Source organism: Mustela erminea, chromosome 6 (assembly GCF_009829155.1).
Source record: "Mustela erminea isolate mMusErm1 chromosome 6, mMusErm1.Pri, whole genome shotgun sequence".
Lineage (NCBI taxonomy): Eukaryota > Metazoa > Chordata > Mammalia > Carnivora > Mustelidae > Mustela > Mustela erminea.
This window is the reverse complement of record NC_045619.1, coordinates 53,792,344-53,815,072: the sequence shown is the minus strand read 5'-3', so window position 1 is coordinate 53,815,072 and position 22,729 is coordinate 53,792,344. Positions and strand designations below refer to the sequence as shown.

General features: G+C 35.0%; 1 protein-coding gene and 1 long non-coding RNA gene across 5 annotated transcripts; both read left to right on the top strand.

The window, feature by feature from the left end:
* The first annotated feature begins 681 nt into the window (after window positions 1–681).
* Window positions 682–1,172, top strand: LOC116593262. The gene is made up of 2 exons (XR_004286846.1): window positions 682–720; window positions 785–1,172. It is a non-coding gene; the product is annotated as an uncharacterized LOC116593262 (long non-coding RNA).
* A 2,313-nt stretch (window positions 1,173–3,485) lies between these two features.
* LOC116593261 (NKG2-A/NKG2-B type II integral membrane protein-like) lies at window positions 3,486–21,600 on the top strand. 4 transcript variants are annotated; one of them, XM_032347271.1, is made up of 6 exons: window positions 3,492–3,912; window positions 7,323–7,400; window positions 7,883–7,936; window positions 8,463–8,608; window positions 21,089–21,192; window positions 21,423–21,600. In XM_032347271.1, exons 1-6 carry the CDS (start codon window positions 3,705–3,707, stop codon window positions 21,541–21,543), a joined length of 711 nt encoding a protein of 236 aa, XP_032203162.1. In that variant the 5' UTR covers window positions 3,492–3,704; the 3' UTR covers window positions 21,544–21,600. The 4 variants fall into 4 exon arrangements, with proteins under 4 accessions (XP_032203165.1, XP_032203162.1, XP_032203166.1 ...); XM_032347272.1 differs by lacking the exon at window positions 3,492–3,912 and adding an exon at window positions 6,256–6,706; XM_032347274.1 differs by lacking the exon at window positions 7,883–7,936 and having other exon boundaries at window positions 3,486–3,912.
* The last annotated feature ends 1,129 nt before the right edge of the window (window positions 21,601–22,729 follow it).

Genomic DNA, 22,729 nt, shown 5'->3' with positions numbered 1-22,729 from the left:
ACTCTATTGATCTATACTTCCCTCTTTGGACTGCTTTTGCTGCATCCCAAAGGTTTTGGACTGTCCTGTTTTCATTTTAATTTGCTTTATGCGTTTTTAATTTTTTTTCTTATTTTACTTCCTGATTGACCTATTTATTGTTTATTAGCATATTGTTTAGCCTCCATATATTTGTATTTTTTTCCAAAATTTTTAATGGTTGACCTCTAATTTCATATCATTGTGGTCAAAAGTGCATGGTATGACTTCAATCTTTTTTATTTGTTGACACCTATTTTGTGACCTGGAGAATAGTCCATGTGAACTTGAAAAAAATATGTATTCTGCTATTTTAGGGTGAAGTGATCCAAATATATGTGTTAAGCCCATCTGATCCAGTGTGTCATTCAAAGACACTGTTGCCTTGTTTGTTTTCTGTTTGATGATCTGTCCATTGATAAAAGTAGAGTGTTAAAGTCCCCTACCACCATTGTCTTATTATCAATGAGTTTCTTTAAGCTTGTTATTAATTGATTTATATACTTGGGAACTCCCAAGTTGGAGACAAATATTTAAACTGTTAGATCTTCTTATTGTATTGTCCCCTTTGTGATTATATAATGTCCTTCTTTGTCCCTTTTTACAGTCCAAATCCAACCAGGAGGCACAGAGAACACCCACCAGAATCAACAAAAGCAGGCCAGCACCACCAGACATACTGTAATTAATTTTGAAAATGTGGTGATAAAGGAAAAATTTTAACACAGCAAAAGAAATCCTTAATTTAAAAAGGAAAATCCATAAGGCTACCTGCAGATTTGTCAGGAGAAACTTGGCAAGTCAAAAGGGAGTGGCATGATACATTCAAAGTGATGAATAAGAAAAATCTCCAGCCAAGAATACCCTATCCAGCAAGGTTATCATTCAGAATAGAAGGAGAGACAAAAGGATTTTCAGACAAACAAAAACTAAAGGTTTGTTACCACTAAAGCAGCCCTGAAAGAAACATTAAAGGGGACTCTTTCAATGGGAAAGAAAGGCCAAAGGTGACAAAGACAAAAAAAGATCAGAGAAAATCTCCAGAAATAATTATAAGAAAATAGTAAGGTGGTAATATATTATACCTATTAATAATTGTTTTGAATTTCAATAGACAAGACCCTCCAATTAAAAGACATATGGTGTCAAAATTATTTTTTTTTAAAGAAGGACTCATCTTTACGTTTCCTGCAAGATACTCATTTTAGACCTAAAGACACCTGCAAATTGATGGTGAGGGAGTTAAAAAAACATTAGCATGTAAACAGATGTCAAAAGAAAGTAGGAGTAGCAATATTTACGTCAAACAAACTACACTTTAAAACCTAAGCAATCTTTTGAAAGAAAAACAAAACTATATGTAACATGCTCTTAGATTTCAAACTATACTACAAAACCATAGCAATCAAAGCAGCATGACACAACAACAGACACATAGATCAAAGGAATGGAATACAAAGTCCAGAAATAAAACTCTGTTTATATGGTCAACTAATATATGACAAGAAAGGTAAGAATAGACAATAGGAAACAGTGAGTTTTCAGTAAATGGTGTTTAAAAAACTGGAAAATTATGTGATAAAGAATAAAAACAAACCACTTTTTACACCATAAACACACATGCGCATGCATGCGCACACACATGCACACACACACACACACACATTCTAAAATGAATCAAAGTCCTGGATATAAAGCCAGAAGCCATAAAACTCCTCAAAGAAAGCATAGGCAACAAACTCTTGGAGATAGGTCTTAACTTTGCTCTTTTGGCTCTGTCTCCTTAAGGAAGGGCAATAAAATGAAAAATAAACAATACATCAAACCACAAATTTTTTGCCCAGCCAAGGAAACCATCAACAAAACAAAAAGGCAGCCTACCTAATGGGGGATGATATTTGCAAGTGATATACCCAGCCAGGGATTAGTATCCAAAATATTTAAAGAACTCCTACATCTCAACACCAAAAGTATAGAAACAAGTGATTTAGAAATGGGCCAAAGAAACAAATAGATATTGTTTGAAAGACAACATACAGAGGGCCAACTGACACATAAAAAGATGTTCGACATCATTAATCATCAGGAGAATGCAAGTCAAAACCACAATAAGGTATCTATCATCTCACACCTGTCAGAATCAAAAAGAAAAGAAATAACAATTATTGGCAAGAGTGTGGAGAAAAGGGAATCTTGTGCATTGTTTCTGGGAATGTAAATTGGTGTATTCATAATGCATGTGAGTATAGAGGTTCCTCAACAAAAAGAAAAATGGAAATAACATAATATCCAGAAAATCCATTCAGGCTGTCTATTTGAAGAAAATGAAAACATTCACTTGAAGAGACATTTCCACCCTATATTTATTACAGCATTAATACTGTAGCCTGGATATGGAAGCAACCTGTGTGTCCAACTATAGATGAATGTATAAAGAAGAAGTAGTATATATATTATACTTAAAATATATGTATATATATGTATCTGTATGCACACATACAATATACACAATGGAATATTACTCAGCAATAAAAAAGAATAAAAATTTTGTCATTTTTGACAATTTTAATGGACCTAGAAGTTTTAATGCTAAATGAAATTAGACAGTGAAAGGCAGATACCATATGATTTAACTGGTAATGCAAAATATGAAAACAAACAAAAGAGAAATAGTCTCATATATAGAAACCAAAGTTGTGGTTGCCATAGGGGAGCAGGAAAAATGAGTGGCTAATTATTTAATATTCAGATCTCTGGCATGGTGTTATTGTTCAATATTGTTCACTGTTGTATTTAGTTTTTCAGCAGAAACCTAAATATCTTACTTACAAATAACAAAATTGATTGCAACTATTTTAAAAACTAAGGCAAAAAAATTGAGAAGATAAGTTTGGAGGGATGTCTGATTAGCTCAGTCTGGGGAGTTAAGCATCTGCCTTCAGCTAAGGTCATGATCCCAGGGTCCTGGATTTGAGCTTTGCTTCCTGTTCCTTGCTAGGTGGGGAGATCACTTCTTCCTCTCCCTTGTCCCTCCCCTCGACTTGTACTCATTCCCTCTCTCTCTCAAATAAATAAATATGATTTTTTTTTAAAGATAAGTTTAGGGGCGCCTGGGTGGCTCAGTGGGTTAAAACCTCTGCCTTTGGCTCATGTCATGATCCCAGGGTCCTAGGATGGAGCCCTGAATTGGGCTTTCTGCTCAGCAGGGGGCCTGCTTCCCCCTCTCTCTCTGCCTGCCTCTCTGCATACTTGTGATCTCTCTCTGTGTCAAATAAATAAATAAAATCTTAAAAAAAATAAGTTTGGAAATTGATGTTTTTGTGACAGTAGCAATAAATTTGCAAATGTAGTTAGTCTTCAGAATTAGTGCAATATCATTAAATACCCGTTAAGAGGATGATGATTGTTGAATATTTTCAGTGTAATAGAAATGACATAGCAAAGGCATAAGAAAAAATACGTAATGCCAAGATTTCGCAAACTTCTCTAAAAGTAAAACTTAAACATCTAAGATATTTTTCAGAAAGTCTAGGTACTCAGTGTTTGTTATTCAGTTAATAGCCTGGTGGTCAAGTGTGACCCCAGTATCTCCTGGAACATAAATATTTCTTAGGGGCACTTGCCAAGGTACAAACAAACTAAATGACACACTACAAGCTCAAAGCCTTTACATTCTGGAGGTGTGTATGAGATGCACTGGCTTCAAAATAGCCCAAGTGTCAGAATTTCCTGTTCAAATTTTAAGTGACACATTGATGAGAAATCTACTTTTTCCACTATTGCCTCACTCAGTTCTCACAGGGCCAACAGTCTGTGAAGACCACAGACACTGTTTGTTTACAAGAGTAACCTGGTCTCCCACTGGAAGATGCCCAACTCTCTGGTCAACAGAAGGTATGTGTCACTCCTCTGCTGTCTCTCTCTCAGCTGCCTCATTTGCTGGTAGATTACAAATGCTGAATAAGATATACCCGAGGTACAATTAATATACAATCAAATCACAGAGAACATTGGTATATTTATTCCAACAATTCAGGTGACAAACAAGAACGGATATGAAATATCCTGGAGAATTTCCTAAAATATTTGAATTCTTACCTGTAGAGAAGTAATTAATAATGTATGCATGCACATAATTGTGTTTGCAGATCAATGTAATTTCAGGTGAAATCCATAAGCATCATAAAAGAAAACACTTAACTTGGATTTGTCATCAATTATAATTATACATATTATTTTATATTTAGCCCAGTCTTAAAAAATAAATTATTAATATGAATCCATTAAATCATAATGGTCAAACAGAATTCCTCATACATTTGCTTAGATGAATGAAAGCAATTTGATTTTTCATAAAAAGCAAGATGATGTACCTTCTGCAAATGTTAATTTAAACTTAACTACAAACATTCAAAAGACTTTTTAAAAACATACCCAAACTTGGCAAAAAAAAAAAAAAAAAAGATATTCAATACTTAAAGACACTCCTGTCTAATGAATTATGTTACATAGTCTAAAAGGTATGAATGCTTTATATGCATTATATTTTATTTTAATTCACATTTTAGATTAGTAGAAGCTAAGTAGTTAAACACAAAGTAACTTTATAAATATCATACTTTGTAAGTTCTGAGATCCAGGAGTAATTTCAGATTTCACTTATTACAGAGCTCATTGATTGAATTATGAAATTACACTTCTTTGATTTATTAGAATTCTTTATACAAGTAAACATGTCCACACTGCCTTTGACATTCAGAGATCTTTCTGTGGTTTGTACCACCAGTGGTCTTCCATAAATGATCTACACTTTTATTTATCATTTATGATTTAATATCTTTATCATTAAATCAATTGTCAACTTCTAGTGTTATATAAGCATTTTTATTTTTTTAAATATTTTATTTATTTATTTGACAGAGAGATCACAAGGAGGCAGAGAGGCAGGCAGAGAGAGAGAGAGGAGGAAGCAGGCTCCTGTCTGAGCAGAGAGCCTGATGTGGGGCTCAATCCCAGGACCCTGAGACCATGACCTGAGCTGAAGGCAGAGGCTTTAACCCACTGAGTCACCCAGGTGCCCCGTTTTTGTTTTTTTTTTAATATTTTATTTATTTATTTGACAGAGAGATCAAGCACTTTTAAAAAATATATTTTGGTCTTTACTTTCAATGTTTAGATTTCCAATAAGTTTAGGATGTCATGTAATATTTTTCAATATATAAAATCTTTCTTTTAAAATTAAATGACTTCTGGAATTCCACAGTTACTCAAAGTAAAAATTCACTTCATAACAATGCACTACCTTTTAGTAAGGAAATGTAAATCCCCCAATAACAGACATATACTACATGAAAATCCTGTATGTGGTAACACTAGTACTCTCAATCTTAGACCACTCAATTTTTAACCAACATGGATTTAAAAGTTGTCAAAAAAGTTGGTACAGTATTTTTTTTAAATTTAGTTTCTTTTTTTTTCTTTTATTTATTTTCAGCATAACAGTATTCATTATTTTTGCACCACACCCAGTGCTCCATGCAATCCGTGCCCTCTTTAATACCCACCACCTGGTTCCCCCAACCTCCCACCCTCCGCCCCTTCAAACCCCTCAGATTGTTTTTCAGAGTCCATAGTCTCTCATGGTTCACCTCCCCTCCCAATTTCCCCCAATTCCCTTCTCCTCTCTAACTCCCCATGTCCTCCATGCTATTTGTTATGCTCCACAAATAAGTGAAACCATATGATAATTGACTCTCTCTGCTTGACTTATTTCACTCAGCATAATCTCTTCCAGTCCCATCCATGTTGCTACAAAAGTTGGGCATTCATCCTTTCTGATGGAGGCGTAATACTCCATAGTGTATATGGACCACATCTTCCTTATCCATTCGTCTGTTGAAGGGCATCTTGGTTCTTTCCATAGTTTGGCGACTGTGGCCATTGCTGCTATAAACATTGGGGTACAGATGGTCCTTCTTTTCACCACATCTGTATCTTTGGGGTAAATACCCAGTAGTGCAATTGCAGGGTCATAGGGAAGCTCTATTTTTAAATTCTTGAGTACAGCATATTTTATACAAGTTTTTAATTTTAACCCAGTTATTCCACTATCATTGAAAAGTTCTATTGAATCTGATCTTACATTGATAAGGACAATATTATTTCTGAATTCCTTTCTTCTTCCCTAATTTATTGCTTTACATTACTCCAACCAGTTGTGTCAAACATAGAATATGTTCTATGTTGTGTCAAACATTGAATACCGTCGTAAAAACAATGTATTCTATCATGAAATGCTTCTTTAAAGCTCTAAGGAAATTAGTACCAAATTTTACATTGTTCAACAGCAAATGAATGCTATCACTCACCACACACTCCACCCACTGTGACTATCTCAGCAATCTTGTCATCACATACACTATTCATCAAGTCCTTCAGTACAGTCTCATTCAGCCCTGTGCCTGACACCACGCAGCTGCAGAGATGAATAACCAAGGAGTTACCTATGCAGAACTCAGTCAGGTTAAGGGTTCAAAAAGACAGCAAGTGAAAGCTAAGAGCACTAAGAGTCCCATTTCAGAAACTGAGCAGGAAATAACCTATGTAGAATTAAAGCTTCAAGATGCTTCAAATCTTCAAAATGCTTCTCATGATCCTCAAAGGAACAGCAAGAACTCCTACTGTAAAGGTAAAACATGTAATACACATGCAGTAAGTATATCTGTAGTATATGTACTATGATGTGCAGTTGGGCTGCAGAATGCAGAGAATGAGTAGGAAATGATCTTCCGTATTTTTCATTTCTGAAGATCAGAGCTTGAAGTTGCAATATAGTGTTGTAATTGATATCTGACGACTAACTTTGTTCCAGCCTTGCTATAATTTGTAATCTTTACCCACATCTCCTGGGGTAATAAATTTACTGTAAATGCAATGGTATATTCTGAGAAATGATTATAACAATAGATATAAGTTTGGGGTCCAAATTTTTTTTTTAAGATTTTTATTTATCTATTTGATAGACAGAGAGAGATCACAAGGAGGCAGAGAGGCAGGGGGAAGCAGGTTCCTCGCTGAGCAGAGAGCCCGATGCGGGGCTCGATCCCAGGACCCTGAGATCATGACCTGAGCCGAAGGCAGAGGCTTAAACCACTGAGCCACCCAGGCGCCCCGGGGTCCAAATTTTTATATGTGACTCCCTGTGCTTTGTTGGTTCTACTGTATGTAAATTTCTTAAGGATTATTTCTGCCAATCCTTTCTCAGTGTTTTCATTCCTCTTCCAACCATTTACCTTTATGTTCAGGAAGGCTCATTGCTGGGATCCTGGGAATCATTTGCCTTGTCTTGATGTCCACTGTGGTCAGAATAGCTGTTATTCCCTGTAAGTGTTTGAATGACTACAAGGGAATTTTTCCCTTTAATGATTTTCAGTGCCTTGAAATATTGCATAATATTATGGAATTGTATTACCTCACTTTAATGCATGTATGTTCTCAGTGTGGAATGGTTATTCTGAATTTGTCAAAATTATAAATAACAGAATAATTGTAGAGAGTATTACACACATATTCAGATTTCGTTGCTCAAAAACAAGTTATAGGAGAGACCTTACGGAGATATACAAGTTAATTCTTGAGATTGGTTAAATCAAATACTGTAAGATACAGTGAGGTTTGTTCTTTATGTTTTTGCAATATTTTCCTCCACATATTCATTATTTTATTCACTTTTTTTGGTAAGTCAACTTTATTACAGAACTTTCTCATTCTAAATAATAGACCAAGTTTCAAAAAGAAACTCACGTCATTATGATTTGTTTACTTTAATATTAAGTTTTTGTGAGGATTACTTTAATTTTTCTAGTTACTGAAGGAACAGAGCAGAACAAAACACTCCTGGAAACAAGGATCCAAAAAGGTACAATCATTTTCTGAACTCTGATATTAACATAGATTTCTATTTTATCTTTATCTTAAACAAGGAAAAGATGACAATAGATTCTTTTGGGGAGAATAAATTAGAAAATCATGTAACAAAGTTTCAGAAATGATGACTATATGAGGGTATTACTTCTAATGTAACAATCTGAAGAAATACTCACTCAAATTCCCATATCCATTGTTACCCATTACCTCAAATTCCCTCCTACTATAACAGGGATAAGGGATAAATCTCAAATAATGGTTTCCTCCAGTGACTCTCATGACATGGAGAGATGGAAATTTTGGGGTGTTTGCTCTATATAAACACATAAATTAAGGAATGGTTGGCTAACCATTCTCTGTTGAGTGTGCATAAGCATATTTTGTCTTATTTATACCTTCCTAGGTATACATGGATATGTTATGCACACATATATGTACACATAGGTGAGCATGTAAATTAATTTGAATTTGTTAGTATTCAAAATTCTTTTGGATGACCTCTCATAATCTTTCTCCAGCTTATCACTGTTGTCCGAAAGAGTGGCTTACATGTGATAACAATTGCTATTATATTAGCACTGAAAGAAAATCATGGCATGAGAGTTCAGAGTCCTGTGCTTCTAAGAACTCTAACCTACTTTCCATAGATGATGAAGAGGAAATGGTAAGGTTCAGATGTTTCCATTTTATTAAGAGCTTATCTGTTAATATTATAATATTATACTTGTAGAGTTCATCCATAGTTTTATGTTTGTGTTTGTATTTATAGTTAATTGCTATTGTTTTAAAGTCTGCTAATGTTCCATAATTTGGCTCTAAATATTTAATATAAATATTTTATTTATATTTTATGCTGTTAATGTAAATTTGATAAATTTCAGTCTATCTTTTCATAGAAAACTGTGCTTCTATATATGCCATTTTGCCTAAATTAATCTTTACTATTTAATCTTACCACACATCAAAGAAACTAAGCCTATGATTGTGAAATTGATCACAAAGGAGCTAGAACCACATAATTACAAATCAGATCCTGAAATAGAAGCTTAGAGCCTTTATTAGCCCTGCTAATTTTCATATTGTGAAATACCTTTGCTTATTTTTGGACTTCATATCAATGGATTCATGCAGTATACAATTTAATTGTGCCACCTTTCACTCTCACATATTTGTAATCCATCTCTATTATCAATTAGTCTATCGTTTGTGAATGTTCACTGCCCTGTCTTACATGAATATGACCTTTTAAAATCTATTCTTAGAAATTTAGTCCTTTTAGTATGTGGGTATCATTAACAACTATTTTATGGAAAACCTTTCCTTGTCTATTTTCACACATTGTATGTACAGTAATTTATGCCTGACTATGTAATAGTCATATACTTAGGCATATAAATATAAAAGGCCTATAAAAATAGTAGTAATATATTTAGGCATATAAGTATAGTAGTAATATATTTAGGTAAATAAATATTACATTTATCATCATAAAATACAAACATAGAACTATAACATTATAATTGTATTTATGTTTAATTATAATACCTTTTTATTTAAGGATTAGAATGAAATTGCATGGTCATAGTTATGTGTTTTCAATTTATTAAATTATTCCATTATTTTTTCTAATGTATTATTTAAATATATACTTTATCAAATAGAACCAAAATTCAGTAGTCTCAGAAAAATTAATTCAGTAGTCTCAGAAAAAATAATTCAATAAGATCTGGTGGTTCTATAACAGCACTATTTTTCTGGGCCATGAATCACTAGGATGTTATCTTTTGTGAGGATGAGAAGTCATCTAGTGTCACTTTCGATACTTGCCCATTTCTCCTAGATGATGTCTTCTTTTCCCTTCTTAGAAGTCCTTGTCATATTTTAGATATGAGCTCTTTTTTGAGTTTATAAGATACAAATACATTTTGATGCAGTGACTTACATTTTTACTATCATACTGGAGTTTTTAATCACCAATATTTATTTATTTATTTGTTTATTATTTATTTATTTAATATTTTATTTATTTATTTGAGAGAGAGACACACAGACAGTGCGAGCAAGCATGAGCAGGGGGAGGGGCAGGAGAAGAGGGAGAAGCAGACTCCTGAACTGAGCAGGGAGCCCAACAGGATACTGGATCTCACCCACATGCTCCAAGTACTGAACCACCCACATGCTCCAAGTACAAAAATTTATTAATGTAACTCTAGTTCAATTTATCATTTGGGTGTTAGTGATTGTTTTGGACTTATTTCAGAAATTAGTCTAAATTAATGAATATAATTGCTTATGTTATTTTCCAGAATTTACAGTTTTCTTTATTTATTTTTTAACTCTTAAATAGGGTTTATAACTCATTGGGAATTTATTTTTTCTGATGTTGTGTTTGTCATATTGTGAGATAATAGATTTTGATGAATAATGCAGTTAGTGTCTAAAAATTTTCTCTTTCTAGCATGCCTTTTTTCCACTATTTTGACTGGAGAGAAAAAACATCTTGGGGCTTTTGTCTGTCCCCATTGGTGGCCGTAGGTTGGCAGCCTCTCTGTCATCAGTCTGGGACAGGTGAGGGAAAGAGAAATTCCAGGGAACTCACCACCATGTCATTCCTCAGGTCTAGAGTACCTGGTTCTGTCAGCTTTCTTATCATCTATCTGAATCTTCTTATGTTGTCTTTATATACTATCCAGGCTTTTTGCTGTGTTTGGTGGGAGAAATAGTGAAAAGTTTTCCTCCTCTATCTTTCCAGAACCAGAAGTCTGATTTGTAGTGGTTTTAATTTGTATGTTCCTAAGACTAATAGTGTTGAACATCTTTTCCTATACTCATTTGCCATCCATATAATGTTTTCTGAAGAAGTTGACTATTGAAATATTTTGGTTATATTTTTAATTTTTGTAATTATACTTGAGAATTTTTTATGTATCCTGGCAGCCAGTCTTTTATGAGATTATGATTGTAAATATATCCTCTGAAGTCTATGATTTACTTCTCTTTTCAAAGAGTAGAAATTATCTTGTCGAACTACACTTCACCAATTTTTTCTTTTATGGATCATGTTTTTCTTGTTCTATTGTCTGTCCAACATTAGGTCATGCATTTTTTCTAATACATCTTTCTGAAATCTTATCATTTACATTTATGTATGATCAATTTTAGCAGTTTTGTACATAGTATAAAGTATATATTTATTAAAAATATATGATAGTCCATTATTTCCACAATATTTTTTGAAAAGACTATACTTCCTCCACTGAATTATTTGTATCTTTGTTGAAATCTACAGTCTGTATGTGTGGATATAAATTTTGCACTTCTGTTTCATTAACCTCCTCATGTGTTTTTATGTCAATTTCATACTTTAAAAACCATCCTTTTTAATTTTTTTAATTTTTTTTATTTAATCTTTTATTTTTTATAAACATATATTTTTATCCCCAGGGGTACAGGTCTGTGAATCGCCAGGTTTACACACTTCACAACACTCACCAAAGCACATACCCTCCCCAATGTCCATAACCCCACCCCCCTTCTCTCAACCCCCCTCCCCCCAGCAACCCTCAGTTTGTTTTGTGAGATTAAGAGTCACTTATGGTTTGTCTCCCTCCCAATCCCATCTTGTTTCATTGATTCTTCTCCTACCCACTTAAGCCCCCATGTTGCATCACCACTTCCTCATATCAGGGAGATCATATGATAGTTATCTTTCTCTGCTTGACTTATTTCGCTAAGCATGATACGCTCTAGTTCCATCCATGTTGTCGCAAATGGCAAGATTTCATTTCTTTTGATGGCTGCATAGTATTCCATTGTGTATATATACCACACCTTCTTGATCCAGTCATCTGTTGATGGACATCTAGGTTCTTTCCGTAGTTTGGCTATTGTGGACATTGCTGCTATAATCATTCGGGTGCACATGCCCCTTTGGATCACTACGTTTGTATCTTTAGGGTTAATACCCAGTAGTGCAATTGCTGGGTCATAGGGCAGTTCTATTTTCAACATTTTGAGGAACCTCCATGCTGTTTTCCAGAGTGGTTGCACCAGCCTGCATTCCCACCAACAGTGTAGGAGGGTTCCCCTTTCTCCGCATCCTCGCCAGCATCTGTCATTTCCTGACTTGTTGATTTTAGCCATTCTGACTGGTGTGAAGTGATATCTCATTGTGGTTTTGATTTGTATTTCCCTGATGCCGAGTGATATGGAGCTCTTTTTCATGTGTCTGTTTGCCATCTGGATGTCTTCTTTGCAGAAATGTCTGTTCATGTCCTTTGCCCATTTCTTGATTGGATTATTTGTTCTTTGGGTGTTGAGTTTGCTAAGTTCTTTATAGATTTTGGACACTAGTCCTTTATCTGATATGTCGTTTGCAAATATCTTCTTCCATTCTGTCAGTTGTCTTTTGATTTTGTTAACTGTTTCCTTTGCTGTGCAAAAGCTTTTGATCTTGATGAAGTCCCAATAGTTCATTTTTGCCCTTGCTTCCCTTGCCTTTGGCGATGTTCCTAGGAAGATGTTGCTGCGGCTGAGGTCAAAGAGGTTGCTGCCTGTGTTCTCCTCAAGGATTTTGATAGATTCCTTTCACACATTGAGGTCCTTCATCCATTTTGAGTCTATTTTCTTGTGTGGTGTAAGGAAATGGTCCATCCTTTTTTAAACATTGAGTTTATACTTGTTCTTTCCAGAGTTATATCTATTCTAGATCTTTGCATGAATGTTTCCTACTTATTTCTATCTTGCTAAAGATATTTTTTTAAATAAGAGTGAATGTTAATTTTATTAATTGCCTTCTGCATCAGGGAAATCATACCATTTGATCTTCTTTACTCTGCTAATATGATGAAGTATGACTATGGAATTTCAAATGTAAATCCAACATTGTATTATTTCAATAAATCTACTTACGTCATAGTCCTTTATTTTCACACATAGTCCAAATCTATTTATGAATGCCACAAACATGTAATTTCCTTTTTTTTTTAGCATTCCCATCAAAATGCACATAACACATATTTTATTAGCCCTTCTTTCTACCCTCAAGGGTTTCTTTTTACTGTTCAATTAGCATTACATTTTTCCTTATTCATAAACATCTAAATATTCTGTAACTGAGTGTGAAAAGCTTTCTGAATGACAGATTAAATTGTATTAGAAGATGTAACAACACTTCTGATATTTTCATTTCTTTTTGTTTTTGTTTTCACAAAGTTGAATTTGGTAGGATTTTTTCAATTTTATGTCTAGTTTTAAATATGTTTGCCATATTTTCAAAATATTCTCTTATGATAATTTTACTGTGGTATAAGGTACATACAGATGGATGCAATTTTACATGCCAAAAGATGCCAACAGATGGCTGCATTTTCAAGACTCACCATCATGTGGAATGAGAATACGAATATTACCATCACTACAAAATGCCCCTTTCATGTTCTAATCTGCATTTAAAAAACGCTTTATGTAAATGGATCATACAGTATGTATTCTTTCTTTCTTGGCTCTTTTAGGGAAAGCAAAACTTGTGCAATTCACCTATACAGTTTCATTGGGTTTTCAATTGTCCAAACTCATTTTTTTTTTTTAAGATTTTTTTATTTGTCCGAGAGGGAGAGAGAGAGAGAGAGCGCATGCGCATAAGCGGGCAGAGTGGCAGGCAAAGGTGGAGAAAGAAACAGGCTCCCCGCCGAGCAAGGAGCCCAATGCGGGACTCCATCCTATGACCCTGGGATTGCGACCTGAGCCAAAGGCAGCGGCTCAACTGACTGAGCCACCCAGGCATCCCTCCAAACTCATTTCTGTTCCATTGTCTGATTCTGCTTAAATTTATTCATCCATACTACTGTTGATACTCTTGGATATTTGGGAATTGATCCATTTGGGGCTACTGTGAGTTATTCTACTATATGTAATTCAGAATCAGCTTTTGGCTAAATATATGTTTATCATTTCCTTGTTCTCTAACTTTAATTGGCTCTTCTCTGTATAGCTTCTTGAGAAGGTCATCAGGTCATGCATTTTATAACATTCTTCCTTTTGAGTATAAGTGACAAAGCTTCACATTGTCTCTAAACACCACTTTAGTTCCACTCTAAAAGTTTCAATATAGCCTCAGTTTAGTATCATCCACTACAAGGTATATTCACAGATTTCATCTTGGAACTATACATTTTTCAGAAGTATACCACTTTTCCACAAGTTTGAAAATTGTCCGCATGTCTTTTCCTTGTTGCTTCTAATTTAATCCTTTGTCTATTACTTTGAATATCTCCATTCTTCAAAAATGTGATCCCTATGCATGACCTAGACCCCTTTCTCCATTCATCAGTTATGTCAGGCTTGTTCCTACTGCTTGGATAGTCTTCCATAGGCCTCCTGATTTTGTGACTAGCTGTTCTCTCCCTACTAATGGAGCAACTTTTAAATCTCCAACTATACCATTAAATTGTTTATTTATCCTTCCAAATCCATCATTTTCTGTTTCATGGTGTTTAAAGGTTCTGTTGCAAAGTGAATAATATATGTTTGTAATTGTTTTATTTTCCTCTTATTTTGAGAGCCTTAACATGTTGAAATGTTTAATTTCTAATAATATATCTTATTTTTACAGTTACCTTGTCTGACACTAGAATAGCTATTTCTGCTCATTTATGGGCTGATTGTTGTAGGAAAGATCTTTTGTTATCCATTTTTTATACCTATTGTGCTTTTGAGTCTAATGTGTGTCTGTTACAGAAAGCATGTAGATCTTACCTTTTCACTTGGGAGACAATTTCTATCTTTTGATTGAAATATTTATTTAATTCACTTGAATATCTTTAATGGGATAGTTGGGGTTGGGTCTGTCATTTTGCTACTTATTCTATGTCTGTGTCTTTATTTCTTCTTCCATGTTGCCCAACAACTTTTGTATTAAACATGTTATTTTAGTGTTCCATTTTAATTCCTCTTTTTTGTCTTAGCTATATTCTTAAGTTATTTCCTTTGTAGAAGCTGTAGGTATTACAAATATATCTTTTGTTTGTTTTTAATAGCTAAAATAGACATATAACATTGTATAAATTTAACCGTACAATGTGTTCATTTGATACACTTATGTATTAGAGTATGATTACTAAGATAATGCTAGATAACACTTTCTCATGTTATGTATTTATCATTTTTGTGGATATTGAGAGCAGCAAAGATTTAGTCTTACCAACTTTGAAGTTTATAATACAGTAATGTTGACTATAATCACTACATTGTACATTAGACTTCCAGAACTTATTATCTACTAGTTGTTACTTTGTATTCTTAAACATCTCCCCAATTCCCCATACTTCACAGCTTCTGCTAAACAGCATTCTGTTCTTTGCTTTTACAAGTTCATTTTTTTAGAATCTCCATATAAGTGAGAGGACAGTGTTTATCTATCTCCGTCAGACTTTTGTCACTTACTATAAGGTCTTCAAGATCTATCAATTTGCCACAAATGGCATGATTTTCTACTTCCTCATGTCTGAATAATATTTCAATATGCATAAATATATTTGCGCATGCTTGTGTATGTGTATATATATTGTACATTCTTTAATTATTTATCTATTGACAGATGCTTAGGTTCCTTCCATAACTGGCTATTGTGACTAATGTTGCAATGAGAATGGATATGCAGATATAACTTTGAGATGATTTCAGTTCTTTAAATATATACATAAGAGTGGCATTACTGATTCTTTTTTTTTTTAATTTTATTTCTTTATTTGACAGAGAGAGAGATCACAAATAGGCAGAGAGACAGACAGAGAGAGAGATGAGGAGAAGCAGGCTCCCTGCTGAGCAGAGAGCCCTATGCGGGACTCGATCCCAGGCCCCTGGGATCATGACCTGAGCCGAAGGCAGAGGCTTAACCCACTGAGCCACCCAGGCACCCCGGCATTACTGATTCTTATGGCAGTTTTACTTTTAATTTCTTAAAAACCACCACACTATTATCCATTTGGCAGTACAAATTTACATTTCCTTCAAAGGACTTCCTTTTCTTGACATGCTCACCAAAATTAGATAACTCTTATCCTTTTTGAAAAAAACATCTTAACCAGTGTGAGGTGATATTTTATTGTGGTTTATTGGCATTTACCTGATGATTAGTGATTTAGAGGACCTTTCACGTATCTTTTGACCTTTTGTATGTCTTCAGAAAAGTCTTCTCAGGTCTTTTGCCCATTTTGTTTTGGTTTTTTTTGCCCATTTTTAAAATTGCATTGTTTTCTTTGTTTTTTTACCACATTGTGTGAGTTCTTTATGTATTTTGGATATTAGTCCTTTATCTGATTTATAGTTGATAAATATTCTCTCCTGTTCTGCGCATCGTTCTTCCAATTTTTTTTATTGTTTCCCTTGCTGTTCAGAAGCTCCTTAGTTTAATGCAGTCCTACTTTTTTATTTTAGTTTTTGTTGCCTTGATTTTGGTGACTTATCCACAAAATCATTGCCTCTACCAACATCCAATATCCTTATCCTTCGGCCTCTACTAGTGATTTTATATTTTTATATGTTTTTATGTTACTTATTTTTGTCTTTTTTTCAGCTTTAAGAACTCACTTTAATGGGCACCTGGGTGGCTCAGTGGGTTAAGCCTCTACCTTCAGCTCAGGTCATGATCTCAGGGTCCTGGGATCCTATCCTGCATCAGGCTCCTTGCTCAGTGGGGAGCCTGCTTCTCCCTCTCCCTCTGCCCACCTCTCTGCCTCCTTGTGGTTTCTCTCTCTGTCAAATAAATAAATAAAATCTTTACAAAAAAAAAAAAAAGAATTCACTTTAACATTTCCATAGGGCAGGTCTAATAGTTAACATTTCTTCTGACACATGGCATTAACCAACCATCACTAGGATCTTGCTTCTCCTCTCCTCTGACTGCCATCTTGGGCGAGAGTTAAAACTTTGACATGCTATCCTCGGAGATGCTGGAAAAGTCTTTATCTCTTCTTCAATTCTGAATGACAGCTTTGTTGAGTGAGGTATTCTTGGTTGACAGGTAATTTTCCCATTGATTACATTAAACATATCATCCCACTCTCTCTTGTGTCATCCATGGGAAGAAATTCTTGCGGAGAGGATACTTTTTGGTGTCTGGTTTGGCATGCTGACCTCGGAGCTCTCAAAGCATTACTGGAGCTGTCATCCAGGATCAGGTACCAATGGAAACACCATAGCAACTGCGTGTTGGTGCACAGGTGCACTTGCTGTGGCTGTGGCACTCGGGTCTGGGGTGGAGACATGCACATATTCCCTGAAAACTGTACTTGGGTCTCAGGGGCTCACCATGTGACTCTGGCTGGCTGGAGGGAAGAATGTAGGAGTGACATGGGCTTTTGGATGACAAGATTCATTTGGGACGTGATGCTGTGGGGCAGGGTGTGGTAGCAGCATAGTCTGAGGACAGTAAGTCGAAGTTTCAATTCTGTCCCAAGTAGCAGTCACAAGATAGCAACAGCATGAACCTGTGGTGGTTTTTTCAAATCATGTGTCAGGACCCAAGGAGCTGAGCATGGAGCTCTAGCAGTCTAACCCCCAGTAACAGTTCAAAGCTGTGACCTGGGAGCTGAAAATTTGTCTTGGGATGTAGCAGTACAGTACCCCCAATGAGTACTCAGGACCCTTCAAAGGAACCTACAGAATGGGACTCAAGGCAGTGAGAGCTTGACCCTAGCAATGATGGGTCAAAGGCTTGAGCTTCCATAGGTGGAGGAAAAGGTCCAAGCAGCACCAACCTTGTGTTAGCAATGGCAGTTCAGAGTCCAGGCCTGGGATGGGGTTGTGGTTCAGAGCAGAAGCTCCATTTACAGTAAGACCCAGAGCCATAACATGGAACCTGATAGGTAGGGCATAACATCGTGACATTTCATCCATGTTGTAGCATGTGACAGGATTTCCTTCCTTTCTAAGGCTGAATAATATTATATTGGTATATGTATACTATGTTTCCTTGATCCATTCATCTGTTAGTGGACTTTTGGGCTGCTTCAACCTCTTGGCTCCTGTGAATAATGCTGTAGTCAGCATGGGTGAACAGATATCTATTTGAGATCTTGCTTTCAATTTTTGTATATATTTCCTATATGTAGATTTACTGATTCATATGGCAATTCTAGTTTCAATTTTTTGAAGAAGCACCATACTGTTTTTCATATTTTCATAATAGCTCACCAATATATATTCCCAACAATAGTGTATTGGTAAGACCAACACTTTTTTAATAGTATACATCTTACGGAGTATGAGGAAATATCTTAGAGAATTTGATTTGCATCTCTCTGATAACTAGTGACATTGAGCATCTTTTCATATGTTTTTAACCATTTGTATATTTTCTTTGGAAAAAATCTCCTTTTAATTCCTTTGCCCATTTTTAAATTGGGTTATTTGGGTTTTGTTACTAACTCATATGATTCCTTATATATTTTGGATATGAATCCTTTGTTTTATATATGATTTACAAGCATTTTTTTTTCATACTCTGTCATTTCATTCTCTTAATCATGCCCTTTGAGTCAGAGAAACATTTTAGTTTAATGTAGCCCATTTGTCTACAACAGACTTTTCCTTTGTGGTCTTTGCCTTTGGTGTCATATCAAGAAATCATTGCCAAATACAATGTTTTCCCTTTCCCCTCATATTTTCTTCAAGGAATTTTACAGTTTTATATCTTGTGTTTAGGTCTTTAACTTGGTTTGAGTTAACTTTAGTATATGGTGTAAATATTGGCATCCAATTTCATTCTTTTATATCAAATAATCAGTTTCCCAACACCATTTGTGAAAGATACAGTCCCTTCCTTACTGAATGGTCTTGGCACGTTCATCAAAAATGATTAGACCAAATACACATAGTTGTGTGTCTGGGTATATTTTTAAATTATTGTTTACATGGGGAATTTAGGGTTTTGTGTATCTTCATCTTGCTGATGTTATCCCCCTGCAATCTGAAATACTGTGCCAGGCAGATAAGGATTCTGTGGTAGATGATGAGGTCTAATGCTGCTGGAGGTGGAGGATATTATCACCCATTCCCTGATCTTCACACTGATTCAAGTCCCTTCATGATCCATTCTGTTCCCTCAGGAATATTTTTTTTGTCTGTAGTTTGGAAGTGTGCTTCAGCCATTTCATTATGATGTCTTAGTTGTGGATTTCTATGGCTCTACTAGTAGTTTGCTAAGCCCCTGGTGTCCAGGACTATTTTTTAAATATTTGAGAAGTTGTTTATACATTCTGCCCTAGGATTCTTTTTTTTCTGTTGTCTTTTTTCTTTTTTTCTGCCCTGTTGTCCTTCTCAGTTTGAATTTAGACCTATGCAGGTTTTCCTGATACTATTTGGAATGTCCTGAACATTGTTATTTTTTCTTTTTTCTTTCTCATCCTATGGGATGAATAAATTATGTTACTCCTTTGACAACCTGGTCATTTTTCTTCTACTGCATCACAAATTTTCTGTATTGCCAATACAGTGAATTTTTCATTTGAGATATGTATTTATAAACAGGATTTCTGAGCTCTAGTTGCATAGTTTTATTTCTCTGTTTATAATTCCTACTTGAACTATTGCTGCCATAATATTTTCATTTAATTATTTGAACATAGTTTTCTTTATAATTTAAATAGATTTTTAAATATTACTTTAAAATACTTTTATTTTTCAAATAAATTTAACATCTTCATACAAGTTTCTATAGACCTTATTTTCCCTTAGTATGGAAGACATTTTCCAGTTCCTTTCCATTATTTTTTTTCTTGAAGATTTTATTTATCTATTTTATAGAAAGAGAGAGTGAACACATGCAAGCAGGGAGGCGTGGAGTGGGAGGGAGAATGAATCTGAAGCAGATTGCACTGACTGTGGAGACTGACAGGGGCTCAATCCCACAACCACAAGATCATGATTAAATAAAACCAGGAGTCAGACACTTAACTAACTGACTGAGACACCCAGGTGCCCTCCCAGTTCGTTTTCATGTCTTTTTTAAGTTTTTTAGGTAGAATTTTTGATTATATAGTTTAGTAAGTATGAATTCTATTTCATTTTTCTTTGATTTATTATTTTTGAAACTTGCAAAAAGTTTTACTACAAAATCTTCTAAGTCTGCCTGCTGATAGGTCTGCTCAGTTTTTCCAAATTCTTATTGTTTGTTTATATTTTTGAGCCAACATTCCTAGGGCTTGCCCTTGTGACTTTGTAGCTTAGATGTCAAACACTAATTTTTTCCAAAGACTGTGTGCAAAGACTACAAGTCAGTAGAGCTTCCACCATCTGCAATGTGATGTGTGTGCATGTGTGTGTTTGCACGTGTGTGCATGTGTGTGTGTGTGTATGTGTGTGTGAGAGAGAGAGAGAGAAGGGGGGATTGCTCATAACTTTACTAGCAGTTCTATTTTCTACTGGGTTCATCTTGGTATCCTCTTTCTATGTGCTTATATATATATATATATATATTTTTTTTTCCATCCACCAAGAGTGTGTAGAGAGTTCTTGTCAACTCTTCCGTTGTACTCTCAGTAACAGAATCTTAAGTATTTATGGGGGTCACAGTGTTTGACCACAACATCTGACTAGTAAACATATGGGTTTTCTTCATTTGTACCAAGAGAAATCATCACTATGAGCTGAAAAGTCAATGGGCTATTTCAGTCCCTTATCTACTGCTAATTGAGTCTGTGGCACCAACACCATTGCTTTCTGCAGCTTCTCCAAATTGTGGAACTACAAGCTTCTGGATCACTGAGCTACAGTGGGCAGGCAGGGAGGCAAGGGAGCAGTGCTGGACAAAAAGACTATGGATGTGCTTTTTCTTGCTTGAATCACTAGGGGTGATTTTCAATGATAGATATTTCATAAAATATTGTTAACCTTTGATCAGTTTTTAGGACCCAGAAATTGTTGCCTTTGTAAGTTTGTCCTTTTCACTCACTCCTACTATGATACTCTTATAATATGTCCAGTGTGTAACATTATATGATAGTTTGATAGAATATCTAATGATAGAACATTATATGATAGTTTAAAAGATTCTATAAAGTAAGAAAGAGTTAAATTTGTGACTACAAAATTCAAATGACTATGAGCTTTTATTTGACTTCTAATAAAATTTGCTTTCTCATAGTGTTTGTTGTATGTCTTCATTCATTCTTCATGGATTAAAGTCTGCCAGAGAAGCCACTATAATTCATCTGTGTGGCCAAAAGGCTCATCTTTCTTTTCCAAAGGGTAAGTTTCTTGAGAACATTTATATTTCATGACTTAAAAGAATTGCTTTTATGAAGAAAAATAGCAATATGTGAACAACTATATAAACACAATTGTTGAGGTGTTTCTATAGAAAAATTATATGGGGCAGATTTAGAGATATAACTATGTGTCTAAATAAATTGTTTATTCAACAGAATATTATGTTATGTATTGCTAAGATTAATACCATCTAATTCTCTGTATTTCAGGTTGTCGATATCCTCAGAGAGTGACAAGGATTGCCCATTTTTTAATTTTGACTCAAGAAAATGTTCTTTTGACTCCTGTTTAGAAAGGAAAACATATGTTTGTAAACACCAGGCATATTAGCCACTTAATTTTGGTATAATGCTTTCTCACCATCTTAAAAAATTATATATATCTCATTTCTTTATAAGCCAATTTTTTTCTCAGAAATATTTCTGATATTATTTTTAGAGCAATTTTAGATTGACAACAAAATTAAGAGGAAAGTACAGAGCTAGCTTACATTGTCGCTGTATGCACATGTGCCTGGCTTCTCTCATTATCAGCATCACTCACTAGAATGATTCATTAGTTACCAACGAGGAACCTGCAGTTTGCATCATAATCACGCAAAGCCCGAAGTGTACCTGAGGTTTCCCCCTTGGTGTCATAGAACTATTTTTCTGTCTTAATTTTATTAATGTAAATAATATAAATAGTCAGAGACAAATTATACATTTCTTAAGTTTTTGGTATTTGTTAAATCATAAATTACAAATTAAAATATCAAATACTGTTACTATAAAGCTCTCACCAAGGTAAATAATTCCACTCATATTTCCAAATGAGTTGATTTCTCATAATCCTTAAAGAGACCGCAAATGACAACCTAGGGTGGCAATGTTATCAATCAGAATTGAGCCAGGAGACAGAAACCAGAGGAAGATTGATATAAACAATTATTAAGTATTTGTAAGGGAAAGTACTAAAAGGAAAGGTTGCTAAGATAAGGAAAATTATAAAATACCTTTGAGTAAAAGGAAAGTACCCAAAGTAGTGAACACTGAGAAAGACAGATCTACTCTCTGAAGATGGGATTTAGATGTTATTGAAGACAATATGGCCACACCCAGCTTCATGGCAAACATGCTCACTGCATTGGCCTGGGACAGGGCAGCTCCACAGTCCGCAGGCTGAACGAGGTGAGGATGGATCTCAAGCTGTGACTGGCAGACAGGAAGAACCCCTGTTAGGAGGGACGGAGCATAGGGAAGGAAGTTGTGACTGGGACTGGCCACAAAACTTGCTGGAGGCTGAATACACAGGACTTCCTGCGTGTGTGCTGTTGGCAACGAAGCCATAGGAGCCAAACACCATGAAACCAGGAAGAAGAGCCCTTTCTGATGTGTTTCTCCATTGTTTTTTACCAACAGAACTCAACTTCATGTGAGCTAGCAAGGAAGAGAAGTTGATAGAGCCTAGCTCCTTTACCTGAGAACAGGGCACTGAGGGATCCATGTGATACTGAGAGGACTAATTGCTTCTCGGC

Bases quoted from the DNA above. Each gene is read 5' to 3' on its own strand.
- LOC116593261 (XM_032347271.1), top strand. From the start codon at position 3,705: ATGAGATGCACTGGCTTCAAAATAGCCCAAGTGTCAGAATTTCCTGTT. The intron at 3,913-7,322 runs GTATGTGTCACT...CTTTATGTTCAG, and splicing joins AACTCTCTGGTCAACAGAAG to GAAGGCTCATTGCTGGGATC. The intron at 7,401-7,882 runs GTAAGTGTTTGA...TAATTTTTCTAG, and splicing joins CAGAATAGCTGTTATTCCCT to TTACTGAAGGAACAGAGCAG.